The sequence below is a fragment of the Tamandua tetradactyla genome, chromosome 4, assembly GCF_023851605.1.
Source record: "Tamandua tetradactyla isolate mTamTet1 chromosome 4, mTamTet1.pri, whole genome shotgun sequence".
Taxonomy (NCBI): Eukaryota; Metazoa; Chordata; class Mammalia; order Pilosa; family Myrmecophagidae; genus Tamandua; species Tamandua tetradactyla.
Genome location: NC_135330.1, coordinates 190,674,047 through 190,686,699, shown reverse-complemented (window position 1 = coordinate 190,686,699; position 12,653 = coordinate 190,674,047). Strand labels below are relative to the sequence as shown.

The window sequence follows — 12,653 nt, the reverse complement described above, 5'->3', positions numbered from 1 at the left end:
CCACACTCTAATGTCTGGACTCTGTGACCACGTTACTTACAGGGCAAAAGGGACTCTGCAGATGTGATGAAGTTAAGGACCTAGAGGCTAGAGGTAGGGGGTTATGCTGGATTATTTAAGTGGTCCCAGTTTAATCACATGGTCCCTGAAAGCAGAAAACCCTTCCTGCCTATGCTAAGAGAAAGAGATGGAACTAAGGAAGAAAAGTTGGGGAGGAGCAATGTTCTTGGCTCTGAAGATAGAACGCAGGGCCATGAGCCAAGGAAAGCAGGCAGCCTCTAGAAGCAGGAAAAGGTGAGGAAACCGATTCTCCCACAGAGTCTCCGGAGAGGAATCCAATCCTGCCGACACCTTGATTTTAGCACGCTGAGACCCATGCCAGGCTTTGGACCTACTGAACTGTAAGATAATACATCTGTGTTGTTTTAAGCCACTGAGCTTGCATTTATTTGTTAGAGCATCATCTGGGAGTGAATATATTAGTCAAGCAGATGGCTGAAGGAGACACTGAGGAGAGGAAAGCCAGGTGGGAAATAATAATTCATTCCTGGAGGGGAGTAGAGTCTGGATTAAATCAGAAGCCAGGAAATGGACAAGAAGAGATGGGCAAAAGAGCCTCACCTACCAACAGGCTTCCCATGCAAGGTCAGGGACCCTGTCTCTTCAGAGGCACCATTGCACCTAAAAGGTGATTTCAAAATTCATAAATTCATAAACTGGCCATTAAAATGGTACCTTGCACTAAATCTAATTCAGCCCTCTCCTTCACTATTCTCAAAGTATCTGGGCATTAAAAGAGTCAGCATGAAAATGTCCCTAAAAATAAGAATGCAAATAAAGTCACAATATGAAAATAAAATTGAGGTAAAAATAGGGGACAATTCATTCCTAAATTCCATGAAAGAACCTCATACTGCAAGGTCCCAAAAACTGTTATCTGAATTCTGTCACCAAATCCAAAAATACTACTATTGCCAAAGTATGCTTTGGAGCAGGAATTGTTATTCTGGTGATTCTGAAAAGCTAAAAACTTCGGGTACCTAAATGGCAGGCAACATTTTCCTTTATGTGCACTTTTGTTTATTTGTTTGCCTTTCACTTTAGTTCTCTAAATTACTTGTCCTTTACAGACTTCACATTTTAAGAATTCCTCTAGAGTCTAAATGGAAATTCATTGGTATTTCCTATTTTTTTGTATTGGACCTATCACCAGCCAAATACCACATGAAGGTCAGTTGAATCCCAGCTCTGCCTCTTACCCTAGGTATGTAATCCTGGGTAATGCAGATGCTCTGTGCCTCGTTTTCCTCATCCACAAAATGGGAACAATAACAGTACCTTCCTTAGAGGGCCTCTGTGAGGAATAAATGAGTCAATGCACACGAATGGCATAGAAAAAGGCAGGGCACTAACTGTTTTCTATAAATAAATGTGATATTATCTGTTTCCCATTAAATCAACTAATAGAAATAGTAGATGTAATTGTTGAACTGTGCCCCCTAAAAGGGGTATGATCAGGTCCTAACCCCAGGCGCCATGGACGTGGCCTTACTGGAAAGAGATCTTTGAAGATGTGAGTTAACATGAGGCCTGTGGCAGATCGAATTTCGTGCCCCAGAAAAACATCTTCGTAATCTTAATCCATTCCTGTGGGTGTGAACCCGCTGTGAATAGGAGCTTTTGAGGGGGTTAATTTTAGTTAGGTGTGGTCCAGCTGCATCAGGTGGGGCTTTAATCTGGATTCTGGAGTCCTTTGTAAGAAGAATAAAATTCAGACCGAGGGAGAGAAAGCCACGTGAAGGAAAGAAATGGGAAGCCCACGGCACCTGGAAGGGAAAGGAGCATCACCACGTGACGGAGCAGCCCAGGACCCGAGGTTGGTCTCATCCAACCCTGGAGCACCACAGTCTTTGGGGAGAAAACATCACTTTGCTGATGGCTCCATTTGGACTTCGAGCCTCAAAACCGTGGGCCAATAAAGTCCGGTGGTTTCGGCCAACCCACGGTGTGGTATTTGTTTTAGCAGCTGCAAAACGAAGACAAAGCCAGACTGGCCTAGGGCGGACCCACATCCAAGACTAACGGTGTCTACACAAAAGGAGGCGGTTTGGACCCAGACACACAGAGAAGCAGAAACGGAGGAAGCAGAGACTTGGAGAGCAGCATCCACCTGCCAAGGAACCCCACGCCAGCAAACCCCAGAAGCTGGAAGTGGCCAGGAAGGACCCATCTCCACAGGGTTCAGAGGAAGCGTGGCCCTGCTGACACCTTGATTTTGAACATGGGGCCTGGAGAACTGAAGACAATAAATGAGTGTTGCTTAAGCCACCAGCCTGGGCTGATTGGTCACAGCAGCAGAAGGAAACTAAGATGGTAGATATTGAAAAATCTCTAGGTGTAACTAAACCAAACATGAAAGGAGAGAACGTTGAAAGTTAGAAGCCATAGGGGTGAGAGTTTTTTAAAAAACAAAGTAGAGTAATAAGCATCCTAAAGCAATCACACTTTCTCTCTGTGGTCAAAAAATGTTATTACCCCAACAGAGTGGCTACCAGCTGCATGCTATGCTTCTTTTGAAAGCTCATTATTTCTACCTGTTTTTTCAGCCCTTACGGCACAAAAAATCCAGTGCTGATGTTGCAGGAGCTTGCCATTATTCTCTACTCAAGCAGTCAACAGGAACTGAGCTTTGCAAAAATGTGTATAACCTCATGTAAGGAAGCAAGCCCATCCCACTGCCGGGACGTAAACATCAAGAGGTAACTGTGCAGGCTTTGCTCACTAAAGATGATGGGATTATTTTAAGTGTGACCCCATTAACCCTTCTACTTTAGCTACTAAGCGATATTGCCAATGTATAATCTAGAAAAACAATATCACAGGCTGAAAATAATACCCAGTGTCCGAAGAGTCTTGGCAAGGGTTAAAAGTGTAATATGCACTATCTAAAAACTAGTCCTGGTGCCCTGCCTGCGTCGGGGCTGGCTAGTGCTGATGTCTTTGCCACCCCATCATAAAAATGCGAAGTAGTGATGAGTGGTTAGTGCAGCCCCAGCAGTGTAAAGTGGTGGCGACTGGCACCGGGCTGGGAGAGCTGGAGGGTATCTGCTACATGGTTGAGCACTCAGCTGCTCATCAGAGGTAGTCTTCAAGCACAGGCTGCTCAGAACCTATCACTTTAACCATTCTGCTCACTGCTTGCGAATGGAAGAGAACCCAGCAGGAGGGACAGGTCAGGTACCCCTTAAATACACTTAATACATAATCCTAAGTAAAACAGACAGAGACCATTTTTTAACTGCCATGGGCTCCCTGATGCTCTTCCTTTAGAAGCCTCTCCACTGTGCCTTCAGCTGCACCATTCTAGGAACAATACCTTGCCCAAGTTCTCCTTGTCCTTGATGAGCCTTCCCCCTGCACCGTGCCTTACCAGCTGCGGACACTTCCACCCACAGCCCACTTAAAGAGAGGGAAAAGCCTCCCACCTGGAAGCTGAAGGTAGTATTACTGGATGTACGTTCAGGGCCGGGTGACACCTCTGAACCTCTAATCTTCTAATGTCATAGCAATTAAGAACGCACCTTTTTAAAATCATGCCATTTGATTACACTACCTGCGGCCCCTCCCCCAGCAAGTCCGCCACAGCTGCCCCACTCACTGGGGACTTAAATTCTTGGCTCTTGGGGTTCCTCTCTACCCCAGCCTGGCCGTTATACTGTCTTCAAAATCCACAGCACAGTTCTTTACTTCTCAACTTCCACAGCCTTCAGCAGCTCAAGGCCCCCATGCTGGTTCACTCTCAGGTCTCGGGGCTCTGCAAACCCTCCACCCCAGAAACTCAACGACACACATCCTACACTCTGATCAGCCTCTCACTCGGGGACCCCAGCAAGCTCCAACGTTAATGAGCCACTCGACCCTTCTAATCCTTTCTGCCAGCCTTACCGATTACCTAAATTGCCTGGACACTGTGATCTAGCATTTCCTTTGTTCCAATAAATATTTAACTCTCTCCTTGCACCACCATTTGACCTCAGGGAGCCACATGCCAAATGCGGATCAACAGCACACAGCTCTCCACGTCTATTGTCAAAAACACACTTTGACCTCGGGATCGTTCTTAGCATGTCGTCAACTGATACCCCAGTCCTGGGTTAGAGGACACTGCTGGGACATCGTAGCACTCTGTAATGACGTGGGGACAACTGTCTCTCTACTTTGCAATTCCTTATCACCTTCTTAGTCTACCTGGCCCCTCAGGGTGAAACCAAGTGCCTTTCAGTATTGCCTCCATATAGCCTAGCACAGGATTCGATGCACAGTGGTCACTAAATAATTCTTATTTACAAGTATAGCCAAAAATGTGTTCAAGAAGGGATACAGAAAGCCAATGTTTATTAATAGCTCCCATTAGCGATTGCTAGTCCAAAATAAAGCACTGAGGGATACCAAATAGACATACAAAGTGACTCACAGAGTCACTGATTTATTCGAATTTCAAAAGCTGTCTGGCAAAATATGTTGTAATACAACTGTGAGCTGTAAACTCATAAATAATGAGACGCCTTAGCAGGGAGAAAAAGAAGGATCATTTTAACTTAATATTTTTTCTTTGGTATATAAAGAACAAACATCAATTTCAAAGTTCAGAAATAATGGATTTGAAATTATCAAGAAGTCGGTTAAATAACAGTCCATATTAAAGTCCAAATTAATGGGGTAAGGAGGAGAATTAAAGAGAGAAATCAAGAAGCTCCAGCTAATCTCCCCCTTAAGTTAAAACTGACTATTCCCCTAAAACCAGAAGACAAGGACTATTTCTATTTCAGGTATAAGGTAACAAATACCTGGTAACAGACAGCAAGAAACTATCTAGGAAACTAAAAGACACCTCCTTTCCAAATTGAGATTCATAAAAAATGTGAGCTTCCAAAATACAACATCTGCATTTTCTAGCCTCAACTCAGTAAGAACAAGGAAGGGGGGTGGGGAACTAAAATCAGTATCGTTTTGCAGCACACAGATGCTTACCTGCATGAGCTTGGTGTCGTGTCCAGTGTAGACAACGATGCCGAAGACCCACTGAGTGTTTCTAAGCTGGGTGCCTCTCAATAAGATCTGGTCAGGCCCAAGGGGGACAGTTCTAAAAATGAGAAGCAACATTTATATTTAATGATATCCTGGCGAATAAGCATGAGCTTTCCCCTTAAAGAGAACCCCACGGGGCGGGCCACGGTGGCTCAGCAGGCAAGAATGCTTGCCTGCCATGCCAGAGGACCCGGGTTTGATTTCCGGTGCCTGCCCATGTTAAAAAAAAAAAAAGATAACCCCACAATAAATCCAAGGTTTCCTTCAGTCAAATTTGAACCGTTTCACTGAGAAACAAAGGGCAACGAAAGTCACCCTATGCTTAAATGAGCAAAAACATAAAATAAAAAGAAGAAAAGGTTTATCTTTTCCAGTCTTCATTACAAAAAAAAAAATCTAAAAAATGTCAGCAGGAGTAGTGACTCTTATAACCCCATCATAAAACTCAACACCCAGAAGGAAAATGCTAAAATACCAACAAGACACTTCTCCATTTGGGAAACCCAGTTTATTTTATACACCACTATAAGAAAAATAAAAGCAGGAAACCTATGATATCAAATTTGGCCAAGGATGATTCAATTGAACAAATACCTGGATGAGTTAGAAATTCAAAATCCAGAGCCTACAAAATGGAAACCAAGAAAACAGTCACCCTTATAAACTGATTTTGGGTAAGGTGTCAAATCTGTTTTGGGTTGGTTCACAAGACCAGGTCCTTCCCCGCTGGGAGGGGCTGCGGCCTGTGGGACGTGCTGATAAGAGGCATGCAGACAAAGAGAGCAGAAAATGGGAAACTGCATCCCAACAAAATGACAAGAGGATGCTCAAACCAGAAAACAAATGCCAAGAGGACAAAGAAAACAGAATACAGACAGAAGCGCACATACTATTCAAAAGAAAGAGAAACTATTATCTATTCCATTCCACTTTCTAGAAATAAATGAATGCTATTTAGATGAATGCGAGCAAGAAAAATCAGATGTTCGGCTAATAAGTTTACACCTTATTTTCATACACCTCGCCTTCTCTCCTGCTTCTCTTATGCAGCCAAAACCATCTCTCTGCCCTCGCCTATAGCATATATAGAAAGAGCAGGCCACATATTTTGAGTCTCTCTGGGGACCCTTAGGCCTCTATTTTTTTCAAAAATCAGAGATTCTTTCCTTACATTTAAGAGATGGTATAAACTGATTGAAGTACTTTCTTTAAGTGTCTGAAGAAAAGCTCTGTCTCTCATATATAAACTTAACATGAAAAAATCTCACTCTTTTAAAATATTATGAAACTAGAGAACAGACCTGCATTTTCCAAAGCTCCAGTGTGAGTCACAATAAGAAACAAAAACAAAAACCTAAGAAAAGGAAAAGTGATACCACCTCTTCCCATCCAAGTTCAAGTTTCCAGTGAAGTCATAGAGGTGGCGATTGGGTCCTTCGCATTCTATGGTCCCAGCCAACTTCATCAAGACTTCTCTGGTTTGCATGTCAGCAGTGTGACTCAGACCCTGAAAGTTAAACCAAAGGACAAAACCATAAGCAATAAGGGTTTGGGGGCAATCGTCAGCATCCCTATTATTAATCAAAAGAAAATATTGAATCACCTAAAACGGAATAATTTGGAGGTTTAACAAGTCAAACTATCAGCCCTTGAGATAGACTTTACCAGAAGATTTTGCCAACAGCAATCTAATGCCAAGGTTTCGAAATAATCTGGCAAAGCATAAAACTAAGATTCCACCCGTGTGCTAGACACCTCCATGTGCAACAGCAGTCAATATACTCCAACACCTTACAGAAAGCATAACCGATTAGCAGTATCCTAACAGTGGTCATAAAATTAAAGCATCCCTTTAATATTTTGCTACATCTAGCACTCAGGAACCCGTCTTCAAATGGAAAAACTGCCTGACTCAAACCTTTGAGGTAGAAAAGAAGGATACATGGACAGAATTACCAAATTCAACTCAATATGTGTCAGAAAATTATTCTTCAATGTCAAAATGCTTCAAATTTGATATATCATATTCATACGTAAAGACTACTCTTCATTCCCCAATTAAAATACACGATAAGAAAAGCTTTATTGAAGGCATGGAAAATGTGTATCTCACTATGTCGCTGGAATTAGAATCATGATGAAAACAATGATGTAGGGTAGGTACTCCATCCTGTTTACTATCTCTCTAGTAGAGAGGTCACCTTCTCCCTCACTCACGTCTCCTCCTGCAGCTCAAACCGGCATGGAGCTCAGGAAGACACAACATAAGGCCTGTTACCCTTTGTGACCTCCAGTTTGTCCAGGTCAGCTTTTTCTCTCTAGTGTCACTCTCAACTAGTTCCCTTCATAATGAAAGGCATATTTCCATAGGTCTCACTGGGATTAAGGCATAACCTTTACGGTAGATCTTTTCTTTTTTTCTCTATAAAAAATAGGGACTGGTACATGTGGGAAACCAAACTTACAACTGGGCCGCCAGAACAACACTGAATGTCAAAAGTGGACTTTACCTGGCGTATTTTAAGGTTCGTCTCCCCGTCGAGATTAGCTGTTTCCACATAACACATTGCCTGAGGTTCACTAAGGAGAGGGGAAAATAAGCAAAGTTCATTACAATCCTCTCTACCAAATTCATAGTTCATCAAGTTTCTATGATGGGAAGTATGTCTGCTGATTCAGCCCTTCAAAACTAAATAGTCATAAACAACTACTTTAGCAGGAATCGTCGATTTAAAAGGCAGACAAGCATCACTTTTGGGGCTCAGCACCATTACACAATTATGTGCCCCAATGATCCACCCTCACAGGCCCCCACATACTTACTACCTGACCTCAAGGAGACAGGAAAAAAATGGGGATGGCTGGGAAGGGGCAAGTTATCTGAAACACACACTGTTCCAACTAAGACCCAGCTGCTGGGTGCGAGGCGCTCAGGCTTCTTTCAATCCCTCAGGGCAACCCCCGACCAAAAGAGATGCTCTCGAACGGCTGATATGAAAGCGCCCTTTGAAGAAAACCACAGCCTGGGAAGTTAACGGATTGAGGGTTGGCAAGACTTTGCTTCACTGCGTTTTTGTGTGATTGCATTTTTTTTACCACGTCAAAAGCAACTTCTTAATCAAACCCTGTGATTTTAAGGACAGAAAACTCAAACAAGAAGGGTAAGCACCACAGATACCATCCTTCCAGTCTGTGGGTGTTACAGAACAGTGAGTAGTTAAGAGAAAGAGCTCGCCAATCGCACTGTTTAGTTAAAATCCCCTGGCGCTACCTTTATTAGCCATGGCGAGATGTTTAATCTCTCTGCACCCTGGTATTCTCATGTATGAAATAAGATGAACAAGGGCCACTGGGAAGATTAAATGGGATAATGTGTGGGAATTCTGAGCATGCTGTTCGGCACAAAACACACGCTCAAACATTAATAAACAAGCACCCTGCAAACATGATATTGGTTCAGACAAACAATCCTGTAAACCAAGTTTTCTGAGGGTCACAGCCAAGATTCATATCCCATAACTATCAAGTGACCAATACGTTAATATTTTTTATGAAAAATTTCTTCAGGACCAATCACTAGGGCCAAATATTAACCCTGCCCTGTGTTTTTATGGTGCTTTGCCCCCTTGATAAACCTGAGGTCCTATGTTTTAATCCTTAATCTTGAGCATGAAATTAATGCTGAGGTTTCAAATCCAGTGACTGATCAAATCCAACACAAGAAACACTGTCTGCAATCAAAGAAAATGCAAACAGGGTGAGTATTCATGATTCTCAATAGCACATAAACATGGGAAATTAGAGTCTTAACGTCATATGGTGTAATCTTGAACTCAAGAATAGAAGTTTATTCCTATTCTAATTTTGGCTCCTTCTTTAATATATATTTTAATGCATTAAGCTATTCCTAAGGAGAAGTCAAAGGCTGTGGTGTTCACTATTTATGGCACTGACGGATGAGACCTTTGGAGCACAAAACTACTTGGAGAACATGGAACTGATAGTTGAGCAGAAAAGGGGCACGCTCTGGGCAAACTCTGGGCTAATGAGGAGGAAATATTATCTGCAGGTCACATCTGCTCCAAGCAAAGTCCCAGGGTTCTCTGAACAGCTAGTAAAGGGAGGTGTTGAGTTCTGTGAGAAAGCTCACAGGCTGGACCCATTGGGAAACTGGTTCTGATGACCCGGTTTTGCTGCAACCTAGCTGTCGATTGAACATATGAGTCAACTGCTCTTGAATGAGTTTCCCTACAAGTGAAGAATACCCCAGAAGAGCCGTGAGACTAAAATGAGGCAATCAATGAAGAAAGAACTCAGGGAAAGTTCAAAGGAATGAATGGGAGAAGGGAAACTAAGGGTTAAGGCAGGAGAGAGGCAAATGGTCAGGCATGGAAGAACAGGTTGCAGAGAGAAAGACAGTGACTCGGGGGTCATGGGAAAAGGCAGCTGTAGGTACTGTACAGTTGTCATTGGATGCTTTTTTGTTCTTAACCTTAATTTCAGAAGCTGTGCTCCCGCGCACGCCTGACCTGGAGGAGAGCAGGACCATGTCTGCCGGCAGATACTGCCCATTCACGACCTTCACAATGTCCCCCACCGCCACCTACAGACCAGGGACAAGGGCAGAGGGGCAGGAAAGAAAGAGCACAAACGGGGAGAGAGGGAGTTAAATATTCGAAGGAAAAGCCACCATATAACTAAGCCATGAAGCCACAGAAGACCAAATTATTTCCCTTGACAATAATAAACGGAAAATGCTTCAGTACAAGCACCTGGTAATACTGCCCTGTCTTTTGCAAAGATGCTTTCAAATGCTTCAATATTGGCACCTGATAATATTGCCCTTTTTTGCAAAGATACTTAATGAAAAAGAAAAAGGGCAAGGGCAGGGAGAAAAGGGATCTGTCTGAACTCTCACAATCTCATTTTCTTACAATGATTCATTCTGTTACAAATGCTGGGACACCTCCAGAGCTCCCGGCAGCTTGGCAGTGAGGTTGACACCACAGTACGGCCATCCGGCTGGGAACTCCCCGCTGCAGCACTGGCCATGTGACCAAGCACTCTGCCTGCCTCAGTTTCCTCATCTGTAGAATGAAGACTACAGCATGTCTTTCATGGGTTACAGTGAGGAGCAACTGAATTAACACAGGTACATTTTCCCCATTTTACAAATGAGGAAACTGAGGCTAAATAACCTGCCACCGGTCACATATCGAATGAGTGTTAGAAACCTTGATTCAACACGAGCTAATATGCCTAGAAGGCCGGTGCTCTAATTAAAAGGCAACAAAAAATTTACCCCGAAAAATTCACATCTAAAAGTTCCCCTGGGAATGTCTAGCCTCAAGAAATTACCAGAAAAAAAGATCCCTAGCCAACGTCAGAGACCATCCTGGGAAACAAACTCCAATGGACAGAAGATTCCCAGCCAAGGAAACAGGCCCCAGTGTCTGAATCATGAGCCCCAAGGCCAAGGAGCCATAAATCTTTTAAATAACCACGGGGAGCACCATATGGAATAGAAGGTGGATGTTCACCCCAGGCTGAGGTTCGGATTCTAGCTTGGCAAGTGTGTCCTAATTCTGTAACCTCGACAAGCTTCCTGACTTGTCAGCGTCAGTCTCTGCACTTATAATAGGGGAAAATAATACCACTGGCCTGGCTGGGTTGATGCAAGCATTAAACCCAGCACGACACAGGCATCTGTGCTAAACACTGGCCCCTGCAGCACGCGTGTAAGTCAATGGGCACTGAGTGTGAGAGGCAAGGGCACTGGAATTCTCTGACGACACAAGAAGAAAGAGCTTCCCTAGTGCAGAACCCATTTCACACAGACTCATAATGGGCACTTCTGATTTCTATTCTAATCCATGCTACTACTCACTTAGAAATCAAGAATTTCAAATGAAGCAAAAAACTATTGGATCTTATAAGCTAAGAGAGCAAACCCTGCAGCTGTCCATGTTTAATTTTCTGCTGGGAGAAAGGAGAGTTTACTAAAAGGTTTCCTCCTGGAGCTTTAATCGGACTCAGCATAGAAAAGGATGGTAAAAATTAAATTCTAAAGCCCCTGGTCTTTGAAGTTAGTATCTAATTAAAGGTCAAAGAGAGTTGAATACTTCAAATATATTCTATAATTAAGAGACGCTAAAGAATAAATGCCCCCCAGCTATTATAATGGCCACCAGTACAAAAGCAAAGGATATCTACATAAACTGAAAATGTTTGTTATAAGTAAAATTATTTTATCTGAATAGCTTAATTACATAGAAAAATCAGAAGCATTAATAAGGAAAATGAGCCATATTCTCAAAAGAAAAAAAGACAGTGGATTTTTTTTTTTAATTCAAAGTGGGAGGACAAGGGAAATGATGGCTTTCTCCCATGTCTACTTTCTAAATAAAGAAGCATTTCCATCCCAGTCACAAAGAACTAAGAAGTTTCATGTATTGGGGAATCAACTTGGGATTTTATTTGAAAAGTGATTTCTGATTTAGGTCTTTGTGCATGAATGTATTCTTGAGTACTTGAAACTCGCTAAAAGCTCTAATGCTTGTGGTGGGAAAGAGCCTCCTCCAAAGATGGAACCCACTCTAGCCTCAGAGGGTTCTCAGGCCTCTTGATTTTGAAGAAGAAATGAAAAGCTCTCAGAGTCTCCACCGCTGGGGAGACCCACTCAACAGCTGCCTCTCAGCACCCACCAACTCTACAGCCAGAACCCAGAAGCCAGATTCCAATTTGAGCTCAGAGTTTAGTTTCTGGAACCTCAAAGATAACCACTTCCTGCCACCTCTGGCTGGAAAACAAGCCCTCTTATCTCGTACTTTCTCCCTGAGTCCCAGCCCCACACTGTATGACTTGCAGCTTTGCAGACATGCCTGGTTTCCTGTAGCACAGAGCTTTGACCCAGTTCCCTCTTTCTGGAGCATCTTCCTCTTACACTGGCTACCTCCTACTCACCCTTCAAGAGCACACTATGGCATCTCCTGAGGGCAGCCTGTCTTGCCCTGAGCCCCACCCAGCACATGCTCCCAGAGCTCCAAAGGACACCCCTTCTCCAAGCCAGAGCCTATGGTGCATTAATTCACTGCCCATCACTTCCTCTAAGTGGTTCCCAGGTGTGGTCGGGAAGACCAACAGCCCTGGCAGCACCTGAGAACCTGGGCAAAGTGCAAACCCTAAGGCCCCACCTCAACCCACTGACGCTGAAGCTCTAGGTACGGGCTCAGGCCTGCCGAGTCTGAGAAGCCCACCCAAGACTCCTCAGGACAAGTTCATGTTCTATTCTTATTTGTATCTCCCAGGCCTGGCACAGTCCCTGGCACAGGCTAAGAGCAAGCAAACTGTATTTTAATCGATTTAAAAATGCACGTGGCAGGGTGCACGGTGGCTCAGTGGTAAAACATGCTTGCCTGCCCTGCGGGAGACCTGGGTTCGATTCCTGGACCATGCACCCAAAAAAAAAACCATGTGGCAAACCATCCTAACAGGTTCTTTTTGCTGGTTTGTTTCCTCCAAATGTGGGCAGGGGGGAAGTCACCATCGTTAAGCCTTCTTCAAGG

General features: G+C 43.6%; 1 protein-coding gene across 11 annotated transcripts in view; it reads right to left on the bottom strand.

The window, feature by feature from the left end:
- ATP8A2 (ATPase phospholipid transporting 8A2) overlaps positions 1 to 12,653 on the bottom strand; it is a 656,957-nt gene that overhangs the window by 448,543 nt on the left and 195,761 nt on the right. For 5 of the 11 annotated variants that reach the window (XM_077158861.1, XM_077158869.1, XM_077158868.1 and 2 more), the window contains exons 7-10: positions 9,618 to 9,691; positions 7,599 to 7,668; positions 6,468 to 6,595; positions 5,032 to 5,143 (exon numbers count right to left, since the gene is read on the bottom strand). In XM_077158861.1, the coding sequence (XP_077014976.1) occupies positions 5,032 to 5,143; positions 6,468 to 6,595; positions 7,599 to 7,668; positions 9,618 to 9,691 (384 nt within the window). The remainder of the gene's footprint in view (positions 1 to 5,031; positions 5,144 to 6,467; positions 6,596 to 7,598; positions 7,669 to 9,617; positions 9,692 to 12,653) is intronic. The other 6 variants (XM_077158863.1, XM_077158864.1, XM_077158866.1 and 3 more) reach the window with 4 other exon arrangements.